The 18273-nt window shown below is 46.5% G+C and overlaps 1 protein-coding gene across 4 annotated transcripts in view; it reads right to left on the bottom strand.

The window, feature by feature from the left end:
- The window catches only part of ULK1 (unc-51 like autophagy activating kinase 1), a 77562-nt gene that overhangs the window by 11303 nt on the left and 47986 nt on the right, over positions 1 to 18273 (bottom strand). For 2 of the 4 annotated variants that reach the window (XM_058851475.1, XM_058851478.1), the window contains exons 13-23: positions 17123 to 17211; positions 14882 to 15047; positions 13564 to 13624; positions 13177 to 13266; positions 9033 to 9158; positions 5509 to 5660; positions 4602 to 4685; positions 3757 to 4019; positions 3035 to 3219; positions 2125 to 2240; positions 1447 to 1590 (exon numbers count right to left, since the gene is read on the bottom strand). In XM_058851475.1, coding sequence (XP_058707458.1) covers positions 1447 to 1590; positions 2125 to 2240; positions 3035 to 3219; positions 3757 to 4019; positions 4602 to 4685; positions 5509 to 5660; positions 9033 to 9158; positions 13177 to 13266; positions 13564 to 13624; positions 14882 to 15047; positions 17123 to 17211 — 1476 coding nt within the window. The remainder of the gene's footprint in view (positions 1 to 1446; positions 1591 to 2124; positions 2241 to 3034; positions 3220 to 3756; positions 4020 to 4601; positions 4686 to 5508; positions 5661 to 9032; positions 9159 to 13176; positions 13267 to 13563; positions 13625 to 14881; positions 15048 to 17122; positions 17212 to 18273) is intronic. The other 2 variants (XM_058851476.1, XM_058851477.1) reach the window with 2 other exon arrangements.

The raw sequence follows: 18273 nt of genomic DNA, 5'->3' as shown, positions 1-18273 counted from the left end.
CCTCAGAGACAGGAGAGGACCTACAACACATTCTGGATGCCCTGTAATTCCAAGAGGCTGTTTGCAGAAATTGTTAGGATGACTCACAGAAACGCTCTGCCTTTAGTACTGTCCTTACTCATGGCTTGTCCAAGTACTTGGGGTGAGAAGATCCAACTTGCAAATCTCCCTTTTTCACCATTAACTTTGTGCATTAACTATAACATGAGGAGTTCTTGCACAGGCCTAATAAAAAACCTTGTCCTGCAGCATTGCTTTGGTCACCCTGACCTAATACTGTGTGTGCTGCAGGTTCACTTTGAACAGCCTCCTATCCCAGCTGACATCCTGACTGTTGGGCAGACCCTTGAGCACCTCAGTATCAACCTGCTGTAATCTGGTGCTTGGATCTGCTTTCAGATTGCTTTTACTCCTGAAAAGCAACACAGGAAGTCTGAATCTTCTATCCATCACATTGCAGTAGTAGCTGGAGGCTGTAGCCAGTAACCCCACTGTGCTACAGACCCCTCACACAGTTTTTTTAAGAGTCTTAAAGCACACTCTCCAAATAAATGAGACAAAGAAAAAATTGTGGTTCCAATCTGCCAGGCAATCAAAGACACAAGTGGTTTTAGTTAAGATGGAAATGCAAGTTTAACACAAGAACCAAGCCCCATCCCAGTCAAGCAGCTTATTGATGGTCACATCCAAACTTTCTCTGCAGTAATTGAGAACAACAGAGTCGAGTACATTCAGATGAGGAACGGCCAAGACAAAAAAAAAACCCAGCCAAATATGCAAATCAAAATGCATCCAAATATTTTCTTAAACCAAACACAGACTCCAACTCCCAGACATTCTATCCCAAAAGGGCCAATTACCACAGCCTCAGCTGCTGGCTGATGAGGCCAGAGCACTGGTGTGTTATACAGGGAGTATCTGTCACGCAGGAGTGCATCTCCCCATCTCCTACCTAAGCAGCTCAGAGCATAAGTAACACCTCTAACAGTTTTGCACACAGAGCCCTCCTGGCCCTTTCCCAATGTTCCTTGTGCACTGAAATTGTTGGGCACAAATAGTCATGCTCATCTTTTATAGCTCATCCAAAACCCACAGGGAGAACAATCAGAACACAACACAGTTCTTTACATTTGTTGACCTCTCAGCAACAGTGGTTCTGTGAACAGCTGCAGCACTATTCCTGAAGCAGAGAGCAATAAAGAAGTTTGCCTGTCTCTTACAGTACCGGAAAATCACTCTGGCACTAATGCCAGTGCAAACAGTTAGCAGCAACAACTGGGATTGGCAGGAGTCAGCACTAGAACCTCAAAGGTGCTGAGACACTGAGCTCTACAGATTGCTCTGAGCAGCCTTCTCCATCACCAGTGCCCTGCAGCAAGGAATGCAACACATCTCTCTGTCCCCAGGCATTCCCTCTGGAACAGGCAGGTAGGTATGGCCCTTTACCTGAAAACATCCTGGTCCTCGTGGTCTGTGGGGGGGTTGTTCCACTGGGAGGGGATCCGACAGTAAAAATCACTGGGGATGGGCTGGCAGAGCCCCCAGCCCGGGCACCAGAGTGCAGGGTCCCTCCGTAAGCACCTGAGGGAGCTGGGGAGACAGTTGAGAGGTGCAGACCGGCATTACAGGAAGGTTACTCAGAGCACGGGTGCCTCGCCCAGCGGGTGTGCTCCTGCACCCTCTCCTGGGACTCAGTGGGTACCAGCACAGGCCAGTGAGGCGTCCCCAGCACCACGGGCCACAGGACAGAGCCTGGGCAGCGCCAGCCACTGCTGCAGCTGCTGTCGCTCCTCGCTGCCTGGCCTGCATGCCCAGAACACCCACCCCTGCAGAGCCATTCACACTCCAGCCGCCTGGCACCAAGCCACCACCTCCACAGGTTATCACACTCACAAGGGGCCAAAAGAGGAAGCCCTGCCTACAAAAATCACACCACTATCCAAGAGTTACACAGCACACACAGCCCACAGAGCAGGGGAAAGCAAACACCACTGCACTCCTCACACATGGCACTCGCTTCCTGTGCCAAGAGCCACCAGCAAAGCAGCCTCCCATTTGCAGGAGGGGTGTAGGCAAATCCCAACCCAGGACATCCTGCCATATCTGCCTGGCCTCCCCACCTACCTGCGATTTCCATTGGCTTCTCATTGTTCAGGCTGTCGCTGCTGCCAGCTTCCGAGATCTGTGCCCCAAAGGCTGCCTTCAGAAGCAGGTCAGTGAGCCTGCCTGTGCTCAGAGATCTAAAAAGAGTACATACAACATGATGCTGAAAGTCAACAAGTGCAAGGTGTCAGCTAACTTCACTTCTTTGTGCTATTCCTGGTCCACAACCACTTAACACTACACAGTAAACAGTCTGGAGCTGAAAAAACCACTCTTTCAACAGACCATCTGAAGCACCTCCTGCTACTTGTAGAAAGCACAAAACTATCATGACTAACTGCAGTAATGCAAGTCCTCACTACATTAATACAACACAATTTGGTTTTGTTGAAAATAATGGAAATTAACATCAGAGCACTCCTCCAGGACACTGGGGAAAGCTGCAGTGTGCAGAGAGGAATGTAAGAAAAGCTCAACAGCAGCACCTGAGTGACTCTGTACCCTGCAATGCTCATGACAGGCAGCACCTGGCTTTCCAACAGATGTCTCTTCTCAAGACCTGTGCCACTGTTTGATGGAGGAGGAACACCCAGAACAGCTTCTCCTCCATGACAGGCCCCACAGAGAGCAAGCCAAGCATCTGAGCAATGCTTGTCTGGTAACAGAGTCCTGCATCCCCACTTGATGAAACTCTACACACTAAACATGGTGTGAAGCTGCAGACACGCTTTCATTTTAAAAAATACAGGCCATGGCCTCTCCTTTTAGAGGAAGACTTTTAAAGTCTGCACCATACCTGTTTGCAATCCAAAGGTGCTAGCACATAACTACACAATGTTTACAGATGTCTCGCTACAACTTCAGCATCAGCTGGGGTTTGGAATTTGCCCCATCTGTCCTTTATTGAGGAATGAAGCAGACTGCAGCTCACCTGCCCTTGATCTCTTCCACAGGCCTCAATCCCAACCCAGTTTGCTGGCAGTGGAAATGACCCATCTCCTTCAGATCTGGCAAGGTCTTGTTCCGTGTTGGAGTCATCATGACCCCCTGATGGGCCAACAGGGTGAGGAGATTCTGGGAACTTGGGGTTTTGGGAAATTCAAATGGGGACACAGCCTAAGAAGAATAGATAGAACAGAGATCCATATTTAAAATGAAGGAGAAAGGTTCCTCTTGGTCTCCATTTGTTTATCAAAATTAAACTGTTTAACAACCTGCCTGAAATTAGAAAGGCTAAAACAAAAGGACAACAAACTGCTGAGAATTTTGTAAGCAGAGGAAATGCTGTCACAGTGCCTGCTCCCCATGAGGCACAGGGCTGTCACAGGCTGCTGGCTCTGCTGGGGATTCCTGCTGGACACACGCTTGTGTCACAGCCGAGTCACCGTGTCCCCACGGGCTGGATGCTCTGGCCATTGGGCAGCTCCTTCCCCTGCCTGCTCCCAAGGCTGGGCTCTGCTCAGCTGCTGCCAGGGCAGAGCTGCCCACGGTAAGTAGGACATCACCCCGTTTCAGATCACTGCACAGCCCTCACAGGATAGGAGCCAATGCTGATAAATCCAGGTCAGAGTTATCTGCTCCTGCAGCAGCTCATCCCCAAATCACCCAGAAGATCAAGCTGTGAGAGGTCCAAAAGCAGACTCCTGGGCATACCTTTGTAGGGGAGCCCATTATTGTTGGCAAAGGACTTCTCTGCATGAACTCAGAGAGCTTTGGTGAGGATCGGAGCTGCCGGCAGTGCTGCAAGCCATGGATCTGCAGAGGCTGGCTGACTGGGGTATGACCAAAGTGAGCAACAAGAGGATCAGAGTGCTGCTTGGTTATCTTCTGCCTGCAGGAACGCAAATCCGACAGGTTGGGAGCACTGTGGAGCCGGGAGCCCATCCCTCGAGGAGACTGTTCGGGTGCCAAGGAACCTGGAGGGCACAGAGTGACAAACCACATCACTGCTGCTTCTAACACAGAGAGACAGCCTGATCCCAGGACCTACAGCTCAAACTTTGATTGCAGATCAAAACTTTCTATGCCTGAGCATGGTACTGAGAAGAGCCACAGCACTGCTAGGCCTGGTCATGTTTCGAGTCTGTGGGAGGATGGGATATGAACAACTGGGAAATAAAAGTGCAGCTTCTTTCTTTCATTGTCACCCATTCAAAGACACAGACCCTGACTGTCAGAGCTCAGCAGTAAGGAAACTACACATCAGCAGGCCTCTTGGCAGAGGGGGTGTTGGAGGTTTTTGAGATACTTTTCCTTCACTCAATCCACTGGTTTCCATGTCCCAAATCTGAGTTTTTGTGACACGGGGTCTGTCAGAACTGGAAGATGCTGGCTGAGGGGATGTGAATGGATCAACCCCAACTCCCACCAGCACACCAAGATCCTGGCTGGCCAAACATCCAGAGAAGCTGCTGAAGCAACCAACCCAACCTAGAATGCCCTGAGACAGTTCTGCCTTTATCCATAGGAATAACAAAGGAAGGCAATGACCAACGCACCAGCAGCAGGAACACGGCTTCTCACTTCTGCTCCAAGAGAAGATGGGATAACAGTCTGGCTGGGCTGCTCTGGGATTGTTCCAACTGTGAAGAAATGAAATAAAAATAGGTTAATTCAATATGAAGTTTTCATGGGCAAGAACAGCACCATGCACCACCTGTTTAGAGAAAGATGCCAGTTATCTCTTCCATCTTCTCAGCCCTAGCTGTGTGGTGAGAGGATCCTCAACTCCTGTAAAAGGAGGTAAAAAAAACCTCTGCCTGGTATTATTTTAGCAAGTTTTAGTCTGACTTTACAGTGATATTAGTTCAGAGGAATAGAATATGAATATTCTGTATTTCCCCATCAGCAAGGACTAAAAAATACAGGATTGGAGACACCAGGGATATAGAACAACTCATTATATCAGCGTGTTCTTTTACAGAAAACAGCAAATTGCATCCATTGCACATTGGGGTTTCTCTTGTCTCTTTCCACTTGAAATGATTGTTAGCATCTAGATCAGGTTACCAACATTCAGCTGAAACTTTTCAGTCTGGAAGTTCAAGCCCTTTCAAAGCTGGTCAGAATTTTGCTTTGGCAATAATTGGCTTACATTTGTTCTCACCCCAACCCGAGCCAGTAAAAAGACACTTTGCACTTACAGACACCCTCTTCTGAGGGCAGCAAAATGTTTGATGCAGGCACCAAAACAAAGCTTGCCTCTCCTGGGGCTAACAGTTATTTTTCTCTCTGTTTCACTGAGGTCAAAACACTTGTCAAATCATCTGTGGAGAAGAACCACAGGGGAACACAACAATCTCAACTCTCTATGACCTGGCAGCTACAACTGGTCAAAACCTCCTTCTTTACAGGAAAGAGGCAAATGATTTTATTAGGACAGCAATGTGCCAGCTGACATCTTACCTTGTGGTGATGGCATGAAGGGCTTGGCACCACCAAAGGAGAGCTTTTTAGTGCTGGGCACGGATCCATGCTCTCCAGGATAAGGAGGGGAAGCACCAGTTTTGGGAAAACCAAGAGGACTTGTACTGCTGGACCTCCGGACCGTACCAGACCTTACAGGAAACAAAAGAAGCACACAGGTTACTCGTGAGGCCAGTACAGAAGAGGAAGGAGAACAGCATCACCCAACACACACTCAGTTACTCTCATAAAAGCAGAGCTTCATGACTGTTTATCCTGGATTAAAATCCCACTGTTCTAGGACTACACCGAAACAATTAAGATGATAATCCTTGTTCTCAAGAGTTTTAATTCAAATTAATGAAAAGAACAATTGAGGTTAGCTTAGCTGCAAGCAGGACAATCATTTCTCAGAGACACTGCAGATGCTTGCAGGTATCTACATCAATCCTGAACAAGTCAAAATTTCCTATCTTGCCATGTCCAAGATGTTTATGGTAGGCAGTGTCTCTAGAATGCCCTGAGAGGGCTTTATTCAACCTTCAGTCAGAGCAGCCTTTAGGCAAGAAAGCTCTGGGCTCAATGCCAAGGCAAAGTGTGCCAATGCACTGCTCTGCAATAGAGCTTGGACTCAAATCAGGAGCTACAGAGCAAAACAGCAAAACACAAGTGTGTGGCTGTCAGATCTGAAACACTTCACAAATACCCAGAGGAATTTGGGTTTTTGGGTTGGACAGTCAGAATTGCCTGTCTCAACGCCTTCAACTCCTTGCAAAGGCTCAACTTAGGGAGTTAAAATTAATTTGTAAAGCCCACACATGCAGGAACGTTGAGTATTAGCCAGTGCTAAAATGAAACAGAAGAGGAAACACGTGGGAAAGTGAGTACATCCATCAGTCTGGAGAGAGATGGGATTATTGCATACTAATTAATTATTTCTCAACATGTTAATCTTTTCACCATCATTAAGAACACACAACCTAAATGGCAATGCCATTCTGCCTCTACAGGCTCCTTCACTAAGATTCCCATTACATTCCTCCATATAAGAACACAGTCTTTTCATCAAGTCTTTCATTCTACTCTCAATTTGCAAACATTTTTTCTCTTATTACAAGGACATTTGTCTCAACCAGTTGGTGTTTTTCTGGACAGGAATCAATGACTGCTGAAAAAAAAACCCTCTGTGCTTGAGCCACTGAAAGATGCTAAGGTATCCTGCCTGCTCTGCCAGGGATGCTGCATTTATCTGTCCTCGTGTATCTGAACAGAAGGAACAAAGGGTGTGAGTTTCAGCAATGCCAGGAATGGCAGAATCATCCTGATGAACTGTCAGTAAATCTACTCAACAATAGTTCTAGGTGTGTATTTCACTTTATGTCATATTTTAGAAAATAAATACATTTTAAAAAATAAATCTATTTCAGTAGTTGATCTGCCAGCCTCCCTGCCCCTATTCAATGTGTTACCACATTCTGCACCCAAGTAAATCCATGCTATAATCACATGCCTGGAAAAAAGGAAATACTTGAAAATTTTAACCTAAAAATCACTTCTCTTCAGGTTGCTCCAGATTCAGAGGCTAATGCTCATCAAGTGCCTGGCCCTGAAGCAAAATGAATTTCCAAAGAGAAAAGTGAGAAGACACCTAAATATTCAGTGGCAGAAAGTATTGCCCTGCAATGTTTTTAATTCTCCAGATCATGAGCCATGCAGAAGGCTGAATTTTATCTATCAGGAACTTGCAGAAGAAAACCACCAGGTGACTGCTGCTGCTGGAAGATGTGGAATGTCAGATGCCACCCTAGAGACTCGGGGTAAGCCAGCAGATGAGCAGGCCAGGTGATGTGGCCAGAGGCACATACATCTAATTAGCACCTCACCAAGCCACACATCTGTCCACAACCACACCACAGTTCACAGGCACACAGCAGCCAGTCAGGTGACAAGGGGACATTTCTCACACACCAGAGTGTACGTCAAGGTTTGCAATCAAATGACCCAGCAAGCATGACTCTGCACTTGGCCTGTTTGATACACCTGATGGAAAAGTGGAATCACACACTAAATGCCTGGTGGAGTTTTCTCCTGCCATTCCTGAAGGGTGTCTACTGAACCTGCTGATTAGAGGAAGTGATGGCCAGAGATAAGTATGGCTTCCTGGGGCAGAAAAAACATGACGCCAGAGATGCTGAGAAGATGCTAAAAGCAGCCTGTGAGTCACCCTGATTGGGCCCATTCCTCGAGTTCCTGTGCAGGGACATGCCAATCTCAGCATTACACAGAGGTGATTAAAAGGAGCAAAACATGGCAGTTTGTTCCTTGACTGTGGGCTGTGAGCCTCAGCTCAGCAGCCCATCACCAGGTTTGGGGTTGGCACAGCACCTTCCCCAAAGCTCTCTCTTTATACTTCACAAGGATAATCAGGACTTTTGTGAGATCCAAAACCAACAGTGTCCACAAGTTTTGCTGTCAAAAACACAAGGCACGTAGGAAACAGGACATAGTTTACCACAAAACCTGCCACACACTCGAAAAAGTTAACATAAAACAATATTAAAGTTACAGGGGCACAGACCAAGCTTTCTGCTAATCCCTATCCCTGATCAATATCAGCATATCGTGTCTCTGTTTCTGGGTCCACTTCAAATAAGCCTTATCCTGAATTAGGCTGGCTGAAGCCCAAACTTAGGCTGACGTAGGTATTACCCTACTTTCGAAATCTAAACTTGAACTAATCCAGATACCAACACAACTCATCCTAGAAAAGACACGACACCTCCTAGACACTTCTATTTGAGTGCCCCTGTTGCACAAGCTCCTTAAGATCCTGTATTGGTCTCCTTCCCAGTCTGGGCTGCTGCTGCCAGCCAGCAATCATGTGTGAGAAGAGATAGAAGCCCTACATGTCTTGGATGTACCAGGCATTACCTCTGAACTCAGAAGGTCAGCTGTCTGCTCCAGACTTGGCGTCAGGGTCTTCCTGACAGCCTTCAGAAAACATGCTCTACCTCACGGGCATAAATTGCTCATGATTTACTCAGTCCTGGCTGCACAACCACATTAATATGCAACTCGTGCACAACACATCATCTATGGCATGACTGGTTACAGGAACCAATTAAGGTAAAGTCAGGTAGGTTCTGTAGCCCCATCCATTTTAGTTGTTTATCTCAAATTTTCCTTTTATAAAAGTGTCTGCCAGATGGATGGTTCCTTCTGCCTGGACACTTGGACACCCAATCCATCCATAGCTGGCATGGGAAAAGCTGTCAGACTCAAAGTGGCTCAGCCTTCACTCTGAGCTGACAGGAGCTTTCTCACATAAAAGCACATAAAAGGAAAAATTTATAGTGCCAAGAAATAAATCTCAACACCACCACAAAAACACCCCAAAACACACCACACTGGCTCCCTACAGCGAGGGGGAGAGACTAACACACAGGGAAATTTACAGAGGTACAGAAAGTAAAGTCTAAAGCATTTTTTTTATAAACCCCCCTTGTCACAGCCCCAGAACTTACCGGGGAGAGGAATATGGATTGGGAGACTGCAGGTTCTGCTCGATCCGACGGTAGTTGTGGATTTGTGTGGGGACTGGGATGGGCACCGAGTGTCCGTACTTGCTGCTGGAAAACTGCCCTGGCCGGCTGTGGAAAGGAGACACACAGAGACAACCTCCTGTAAGGGCTGGGCCTTCAACAGGTAATTGGAGATTTTATCTTCACGAAGCAACTGCACGAAGGGAGCGTCCCCTGGGCTGCTCTGGGGCTGTGGGTTTGCACCAGGAGGTGGTTCAAAGTCATATCAAAGGGAAGTGGCACCACACATCTCCTGAAAACAGGCACCTTTCCTCCAGCACCATTCCCACCCACAGCCTGATGTTAAAACCTACACCCAAGCGCACCACTCCCTCCAGGAAAACCAGAGCCCTGCTATTTCAGGCCATGGCTGGCCTAGTTTCCAACAGCTCAGATCCACAGCCAAGCAGGCAGCACTGGGCAGGGGCTAAACATACGTGGCTCACAAAGGACACCGGCACAGACTTTGCTGACAAGAGCTACTTGTGATTGACTCATGCAGAGGCGCTGCTGCAGCCACGGCATCTCCGTGGAAGTCTCACACCACGAAGGGAATGTAGTGGTGTAGATCAGAGTATTGGCAAGTTAACTACAGGGCAGAGAAGGCAACTCAGGGGAAAATGAATTTGAGGGACAGGAGCTGGTATCTATATACCCATCAAGGACAAGATAAAACAGCACCACGTGCACAAAATGGGACAAGTCCATTCTGCAAATTTCAGGCTCCTTCCATCCAAGCAGGTTAACTGGCTCATGTCTGATACCTGTTCCCCCAGGTTACTCTTGGCCTGTCCACCAGCCTACACACATACCCAAACCCCAGGCTGTACAAAACCTATGCAAATACCACATTTTACTAAGTAGCCGCCTAAAGTCTTTTCCCAAAAGCCCCGGAATTCCAGGATTAATTGCCATGGCAATGCTATTTACAACTGCCAACACCAACTGCAGGGATGTTGAACAATTACAGGAAGATCTTATTGGTAATGAAGGCTTCTGCAATCTCCCTCATTGTCAGTCGAGGACACACACCTGGGTCTGCCCCTGACAAGCTGGAAGCATCACTCCTTGGGGTCTAGAACTTGGAATGGAAATATTTTACATGACATGAAAGGATATATTCAATTCAGCAAGAAAACACACGTGTGCTCAGGGGAAGAAAGAAGAGTTTGTGACTTATTTGGCAGTTCAAAGCATCCCATTACCAGAATTTCTGTTTTGAGGAAGGTCATAGCATTCTGTGGTTTACAGTGACAGCACTGAATAAAGCTGATCTGCAGGAAAGTGTCTGCACATCTCCACAGAGTGCATGTGAAGACACTCCTTCATCACAGGAGAGCCAAATAACTGGAAGAGATCTTTCATCAAGGCTGAATGATCAAATGATTCCGATCTTTTCATTCCTCTCTCAACTTTTTTTAAGTTCCATATATTTTTCCTTGTGTGCTCTTATTTTTTCCACCAAGAAACAGACTCTTTATTTCCTATTTGTCTCCAAAAGGCAGCATGGATGCCCTGATTCTTCAGTGACACACAATAAAATAAAGGCATTCAAGGTTTCCAGTGGCTCAGCAAAAAGGTGAGGCTTTGATGTATCTGCCTTCCATGAGTACTAAACATGGTGTAGTGACAGACACAAAAAAAACAAAGCTTTAGCAAGAAATCTGAAGGTTCACATAAACCTTGTACTCACTTTGAACATACATTTCAAACACTATCCTTTCTATCTGGTCAAAATTCTTTGTCAGAAAAGAAGTTCTTGGGAAAAAGGATCTTCCCTCTCCCCAAGAGCTTTATAATTTCTTTCACATGGTGGGGACTGAGATCCTCCCACTCCCCAAGAGTTACTTATTTCCTTCACATGGTGCAAGTTGCAAAGGAAATTATCCAAATAAGGTGACATACACTAAACCTGCTAACTGGCCTCAAGCCCTAAAGAATGCAATTGACCATAAACCTGCAAAGTCCAAGAGATAATACTGGAACAGGAAATTTAACTACTTGGCAGTAATTAAAAGCTCTTTGAAAACAGTATTAAATCCAGTGCTGTGGGGTACATCCAAGACATTACCTTTCATTAGACTTATTGAAAAAAAGAATTTTAAAAAAAAGAGGATCAACTATTGGCATGTTTTAATTCTGTCCAGTTCTTAATCTCTTAATTAAGAACACGGAGAGTTGTCCTAGAGCATACCATGACATCCTGTGAAAAACCCACTGCTGGTCACTCTGAAACAGCCCTTGCTTTCTGTCCCAGATGGACTGCAGCCAGCATCGCTTGCTAGCCTGGAGCCACACATGGAAGGGAGAACTGCTGCTTCCAAGTGAGCAGACAGAGGGAAAACCAGGAGTCCTCTGCACCAGTGGAGCCAAGTGCTGAACCAACAGGTCTCGTGCCATCTACAGGGAAGAGCACTGAAACCCAGGGAGGGCACACCTGGGTGGCACCAGTTCTGAGCAGGGGACAGATCATGCTTTCTCCTCTGCACTCAGAGTGACTGCTCCAATCTTTCATTACTGACATCTTACTCCCCATCCTGAACAGCACAGAAATGAGCTTTTCTGTGTTACTTCAAGGCAGATAGAAAAGTGGGAAGTAGCACTAGAGGGTTTGGAATCTGCTCCACAGAAGTTGCTGAGAATTGACAGGAAAGACAGTGAGAGTGGAAACATCCTTAGATCAAAGCCTCTGGCATTGACTGGCCACTCTGGGATCCACTAGAAAATGATGAGGCCAGCTTGGTGAACACTGAGAAGTGGGCAGCATTTGTGGTCAACTTCCATGAACTTCCCCTCACTGCTGCCCAGAAGCAAGGCCAAATCCTTTAATAGAGACTGATCTCCAGAATGCAAAGGAATCAGTTAAGGAATAAGCTGTTAAAAAGCTTAGCAGGCGATGGCATAAGAAGCCTCATGCAATTAAACTCCACACTGTGGTACACGCTTGCCAATTAATCTGATCATGTCAGCAAGGCTCTGAGCTATATTATTCTCTGTTAAATTTGTATGCTTTGAGGCTATGTTTTGTCATTTTCTGGGCTCTGTTCATGTAACAAATGTGTTCAAAACACAGCCCAGGACTATATTTTCTTCTTAGAAAAGATTTTAGGGTCATCCGTCTCCCAGTGTGAAATCCCCTTAAACCATCCTCCCCCTGACAGGTGCCACATTGACAGAACAGAAGATGAAAGCTGTCCTGCTTCCCCAGCAGGCAAGAACAAGATGGGAAGCAACACCAGCAGTTCCCTGCAAGCCAAGCACATACCCTAAAGCTTCAGGGCCCAGAGTCAAGGGGATCACCTTCCACAAACCATTAACACCATCAGAACACAAAAGTGTCTGGCCCCAATGGGCAGCTGGTGCTGTTAGTGTGGGCAGCTGTCACCTACAACACTTCTAAAGGCCAAAACTGAGTTTAGAGCAACTGGTTTAGTTGGAATGAAACCCATGACCATGCCTGTTTGCATATGTTCCTCCTACTCCTGCGTCCCTCACTAGCAAACAAGGTCCAGTATCAGCATTACTTTACAGAGACAGCACAAGGAGCTTTTCAGCAAACCACAAACAACTAAACAGGCCCTCATCTGTCCCTCAACAGCAAGGGGAGATGAGCAACACTCCCCCACACTTGCCCAGTAACTCAAGTCCATCATAACTTCAGCCTTGGATGAAGTGTTCTGCCCTAATTCACTGCATGAATTAGAAACAAGGATCTTCAGCCAGAGTTCTCCCCACCTCTGAGGGCTGGGCACTGGGGGGACAAGCAGCACATACGTGCCAGTGGAGTACATTTACCGTCTGCTTGAGAACAAACCCTGCCCCTGCAGGGAACAGAGTTAATTCCAGCTCTCCTGTGTTCTCTCCCAGCCTCTCCTGAGAGCCAGAAGAGGGAGAGCCAGGCTTAGTAGTTGGGACTGATCAGTGCCCAAGGCTGGGGAGTTTCTCCTGGGTGTTTCTTGTTACCCATTAATTAAGAAGGAGATGTGGATCTTGCCCAGCACACCAACAGCTGTAAAATCCCCCCTGGAAGTCAGTGGGACTTCAATTATTCAGTGTTGCACAGACACCACCAAACAGTTTTTCTTACCCGGATGGGCTTGGAGAACTGCTGTACGGGGGTGATGGAGATGGTGTCCTTCCCTGGCTTTCCAAGCCTGCTGAAGTCACCAGGGAACTCCTGAGGAAAACAGAAAGAACTCAGCTGTCAGAGCCTGGGAACCAACCCTGTTTCCCTCCTACAAAGCACAGCAACAGAGCTGTGTCTGCCCAGCACCTCATCAGCGGGAGCTCTGGGGACTGTCATCCTGCTCCCACCACGTGAAACTGAAAGTGGTCAGAACCAGGCAGGTGACAGACATCCCTGAAAAAAAGGCTAACTCAGGAAATCTTCCCTCCCATCCACCAGAACACCACAGTCCCAAACACCCAGCAGGCTCCAGTGGCTGGACAATTTCAGGTGCCTTGGTGGTCTTACCCACTGTACATCAGGCTGTCCTGGATTGGTTTCCCTCCTGCAGCCTCAGCAGTTAAATCACCTGAGGGACAAGGAAGTGAAGAAACAGATTAATTCAAGATAATTTTCATAGAAATCTTTATATTATAGCAATTGAGATAGCATATTCATAGCAATTGAGATTTTGTGTAGAATTTCCTGCTCCTCCAAGCCCTGCTGAGTTGTTCCCTGAAGTCAGTGTTTTGCAAACCACATGTGGGCTGAAGCTGAAGTTCATGGTGGATGCTGTGATCCTTACATCCTGAAGTTTTGGAAAATTTAGGCTGAAAGCAAGTCCTCTTGGAAGAGGGCCAAAACCTGACAATCATTTGAGGCAACAGGTCCATGTCCACTTGGTGCAAGTCCCTGTCTGTTGTGTAAAAGTGGTGCAAGATACTTTAGTGCTTTGGAACATCCCTGTCCTCCATGGCAAAAATCCAGGGCAGCCAAATGAGCTGGCAGCTGGATACACAACATCTGAACACTGGGAACATGAGCAACGCCAGGCAAGTGTGTACTGGTCCCACCAGTGATTCCAGGAAAAACACAAGCTCCTCCTTACCATAAGGGTTGCAGAGATCTTCCAGAGATTACTCTACCCCTCCAAATTCCTATTTTAATACAAGTGGTGGAACAGTGAAAGGAGGAATTGCAGCATTTATCACCACCAAGTTCCAACTCAGCAAAGCACCACACACATGGGCAAGGTTGAACAATGTCCTTCTGCTGGTTATAAACTTGTGCATGGACATACTTAGGCATACTAGGCTGAACTGAGGCCCTGGTTCTATATAATCTGTATTTTCAAGCAACCCCTATCAAAGTAGAAATACATAAAGGTCATAAAATGAAATTTAGAGCATTTGAAGAAAAAACAACATATTTTAGTTTTTCTCAGGGATTTTTTTCAAGTGTAAAATCCAGCTTGCTGGCTGAAATCCTGTCTTGGACTGTGACACTGAGTGAAACTGAAGACAGGATAACAAGGTACAAGCTTTTGTGAGAGAGACTTTTCTCTGTGAGCCTATTTATCTTCCTTTCCAGTTGGATTTCCAGGTTCAATCTCTTATCGAGGTCTTCAAGTAATCTTTACTCTCAAATCCTCTCTTTAAAGGTAATTACAAAATATCCTATGAAACTAGCCAGTGAGCCTAATGTCTCTGCCAGCTTGAAAATAAAACCATCCTACTATTCAGTCAAAACAGACAAGTTTAATCACTCTTTCAACTTTTTAATATCTATCCTTAACATCCACATCCCCCTCTGCTCAGAATATCGGCATTTTCAGAAACCACCTTACTTGAGAACTGCGCTGGGACCATGACAAAGTCATCTGTGTCACAGGAGGAATTCTTGCTGCTGCTTCCTGCAGAGTCCTTGGATCCATGCAGAAACCCAGGAGAATCCTGGGTAGGAGATGCCAGTGCCTTCTCCTGCAGCTGCTGCTGCATCTCTCCAAGGGACTGCTAATTCAAGGAGAAAACAAACACTGGCTTCAGCACAGCTACTTCATCATTCTGCTCCATCCTTTAAACTGAGCTGTACAAGGCTACAAACAACATTTTGCTGATAAACCAGGGCTGATAGTTTGCCAGAAGCAGCTGTTCAGTTTGCTGAAAAGGAAGAGCCTTTTATGTCCCTGTCAGAACAGCGCATCTTTTGTTACACAAAACATACTTCCAGTGTGTCTGATGCTCCACAGATAAGAAAAATTCACTTGAGGTTATTTGCATCCCTCTGCTGAGGTTTTCTGGATCAACCACACATTTTCTACAAACTCAGTATGGCTGGGAACACGAGAGGAGCTTTCAGAGATACTTTTGGTTGCTCTTTAGGTTTATGTTTTTTCTGTTTTGTTCTTAAACACAGAACCATCTGGTCTCTATTTGTGCTTTTGCAGCACTTGGTAACATGGAGATAAGTGTTCCTGACCTTCCAAGACCACCCCGTTCTGCTGTACTGCTGCTAAGGAGCTAAAGAAAGGCCCAAAAGAGATTAAACTTTCAGCAGATAAACAGCTCACAGCTGTCAGAGGCAGGACAGCCCCTAAAAAGTCCCATTTTCCTGCTTCCTTCAGCTAAATGATGAATAGCCCACAATCCCCTCACATTGCAGACAGATGGAGGAGGCTGGATGGTTTAAGAAAGCTTTAAGGCAGCTGAACTGCCCATGGAGCAGATCACAGTCTTTATCCTAATGCATTTTCAGGCTGAGAAAGACTTGAAGCAGCTTTCACTTGGGCCTCGTTAAGACCTTGCTCACCCTCCAGAGACTCTCCTGCTGCCCCTGTGGGGACTCCCTCTCTCTGCACACAGTACATACAGGTGGAAGGAATTTTCCAGCTGTCAAAGTTGTCTCTTTTCCACCCAAACTGTGAACTCTGCCCTGCAGATGTAGCATTTCTTCCCAGACTGAGCCAGTACACTTTCATCAGCAAAACCTCCAAAGGCAGAGCAGGAGAGGTGCAGTAAACCCCTTGTATGGGACCCTCTCCCAGTCTGGCAATGATTCTGTACCATCCTTAAGCTTCCCAGACCAGGAAAGCCCAGGAGAGTGAGTTTGTTTTTCACACCATCTGCTCCTTCCTGGAGTCTTATGGCCAGGAGGGCCTCAGCCAACCACTCTCCACTTCAAGCTGCAGGGAGGAAGCTCTCAGGGACACAGGTATGAAACATTCAGAGGGGAGCAGATCTGTCTTCTCTGCCCAGCTCACATCATGAGCACCTACACCAACTTTTGCTGGTGCCCCTCAGCCTTTCCCATACCAAATTGAGATACTTTGGCCCAGGGAAACTCAGAGAACAGAGAAAGAAAGCAGTCATGCCAGGAAGGAAAAAGTCCCATCCTTCCCCCTTCCCTTACCAATCACACCACCAGCATTCCTGAGTTCAAAGTCAAAGGCAGCTTTCAACAAGAGCCTTCAAAAACAACCTTTCAGTTCAGTGAGCTGGAGGAATGTCACTTCACTGGTCACTTAAATATTCTGCCCTCCAGAAAAGTTTTCACCATTTTGAGTAACCGGAGAGAAAACCCATCAGTTCAGATCATCTTTCACGAGACCACTGGACTATGGCAGGTCTGAGCAAACAGCTCTGCTGAATGTCCCTCTGTGGTGCCTGGACATGCTGGACAGAGGAGGTGGATATACTGCCAGGCTGCAGAGATGTTGCTTGAACACACAGAACGTGCAGCCAAGGAAGCAGAGCTATACCCTGAATTAGCAACCAGTTTGAGTTCCAAGGAGCTTTCCATCTCTGCCAAGACAAGCTAGTGTCATTCATACCAAGTTCTTTCATAAAGGCTTTTCATCCAACAGGCAATGGCACACTGAAATATGTCTTGGGGAGAGCCAACACATATTTCCTTAAGGTAAGCCAACCTTCAGGATCCAAACTCTAAACTGGAGAGAACACTGCACCAAGCCCAGCCAGAACTAGTGTTCAGTGACTTGCACCAGGAGAGTGCAAAAGCAGACCTCATTTCAAACACACAAGCAGGGAAACCATTAACATGAACAGTGCATCCTCTGAGCTGTACTTACAGGAGGTGATGTCAGGTGGGAAGTGGATGAGCTGCTAGAGGAACTACCAGAGCCAGAACTGGGATAAGAAGGCATTGGCACGGAAGCAGCTAAAACCAGAAAAAGAAAAAAACAAAAGAAGTGGTTAAACCAAGATCAAGCAATAATAAAAAGTCTTCTTCATCTTTTCCCATCAGGTTTATCTCATGTACCATCGTGTGTCTCATGTATTTTATGTGGTCAGTTAAAGGAGAACTAAAGAAAATCAGCATTCTGTTCAGTTATGTGATCCACATGCATCCACTCCTCCATGCACACTCTCACAGGTCTGAGAACTCCTGACCAAGGTCAGATGCCCACTCAACAGCTGACCAACCCAGGTAGCAAGATGGGTTTTGCTCTAAAGAGCCTCCAGAGCATCTTTGCAAATGCAGGGAAAGAGAGACAGAAAAGTGAACTGAGTTGCTCATGTCTGGGGCAGAAGCCAGGAGCTAGACCATGCCCTGACAGATTCTTCTCCATGAGACCTCATGGCTTGGCACACATACATCAAATATTGGGAGGTGTGTGCCAAGTTAAACACATGCCTACTCAAAGCCTATGTGTTTGCTGTCCAAACAGCCACTCGGGCATCCCAGGCCACATGCTCCTAGCAAAAACTCAAAACTCAACAAAAAACCCCCAAGGGGGTTTCCTCAAGGAAATAGTGCATTGCTTCCTGTAGCTCAGCTTGGTCACTTCTACAAGTTAAACAAGTATTGGCCATTCAGTATCTTTGTACAGAAATTATTTCCACAGCACAGGCCATCCCTGGGTCCCTTCCTTTTATGTTTTGTTGTTCAGTACAGGAACTGCCAATTTTATTCACTTCATTGTTGCACTGGCCTTTGTAACCCTCATAGAGGCCTAAATCTCACATTGAAGGCCTTGGTTAACACTGACCTTCAGGCAGAAAAGATGATTAAGGCATCAGAGGAGAAAAGAATATTTAACTCCAATGACTTATGCAAGTGAGGTTCAGTAAATAACAGAAGAGCTCAGCTCAGCCAAGCAGGGAGACACTCAAAGGTAACTACGGATGTTCAAAGGACTTTGAAGTAGTTAGTGGTTCAAATTCCCCAGTCCACCTGCACAAGACTGAACAGCACAGAAGAGCCAAAAATCCCCACTTC

Source organism: Poecile atricapillus, chromosome 16 (assembly GCF_030490865.1).
Source record: "Poecile atricapillus isolate bPoeAtr1 chromosome 16, bPoeAtr1.hap1, whole genome shotgun sequence".
Taxonomy (NCBI): Eukaryota; Metazoa; Chordata; class Aves; order Passeriformes; family Paridae; genus Poecile; species Poecile atricapillus.
This window is presented reverse-complemented; position numbering and strand designations above follow the sequence as displayed.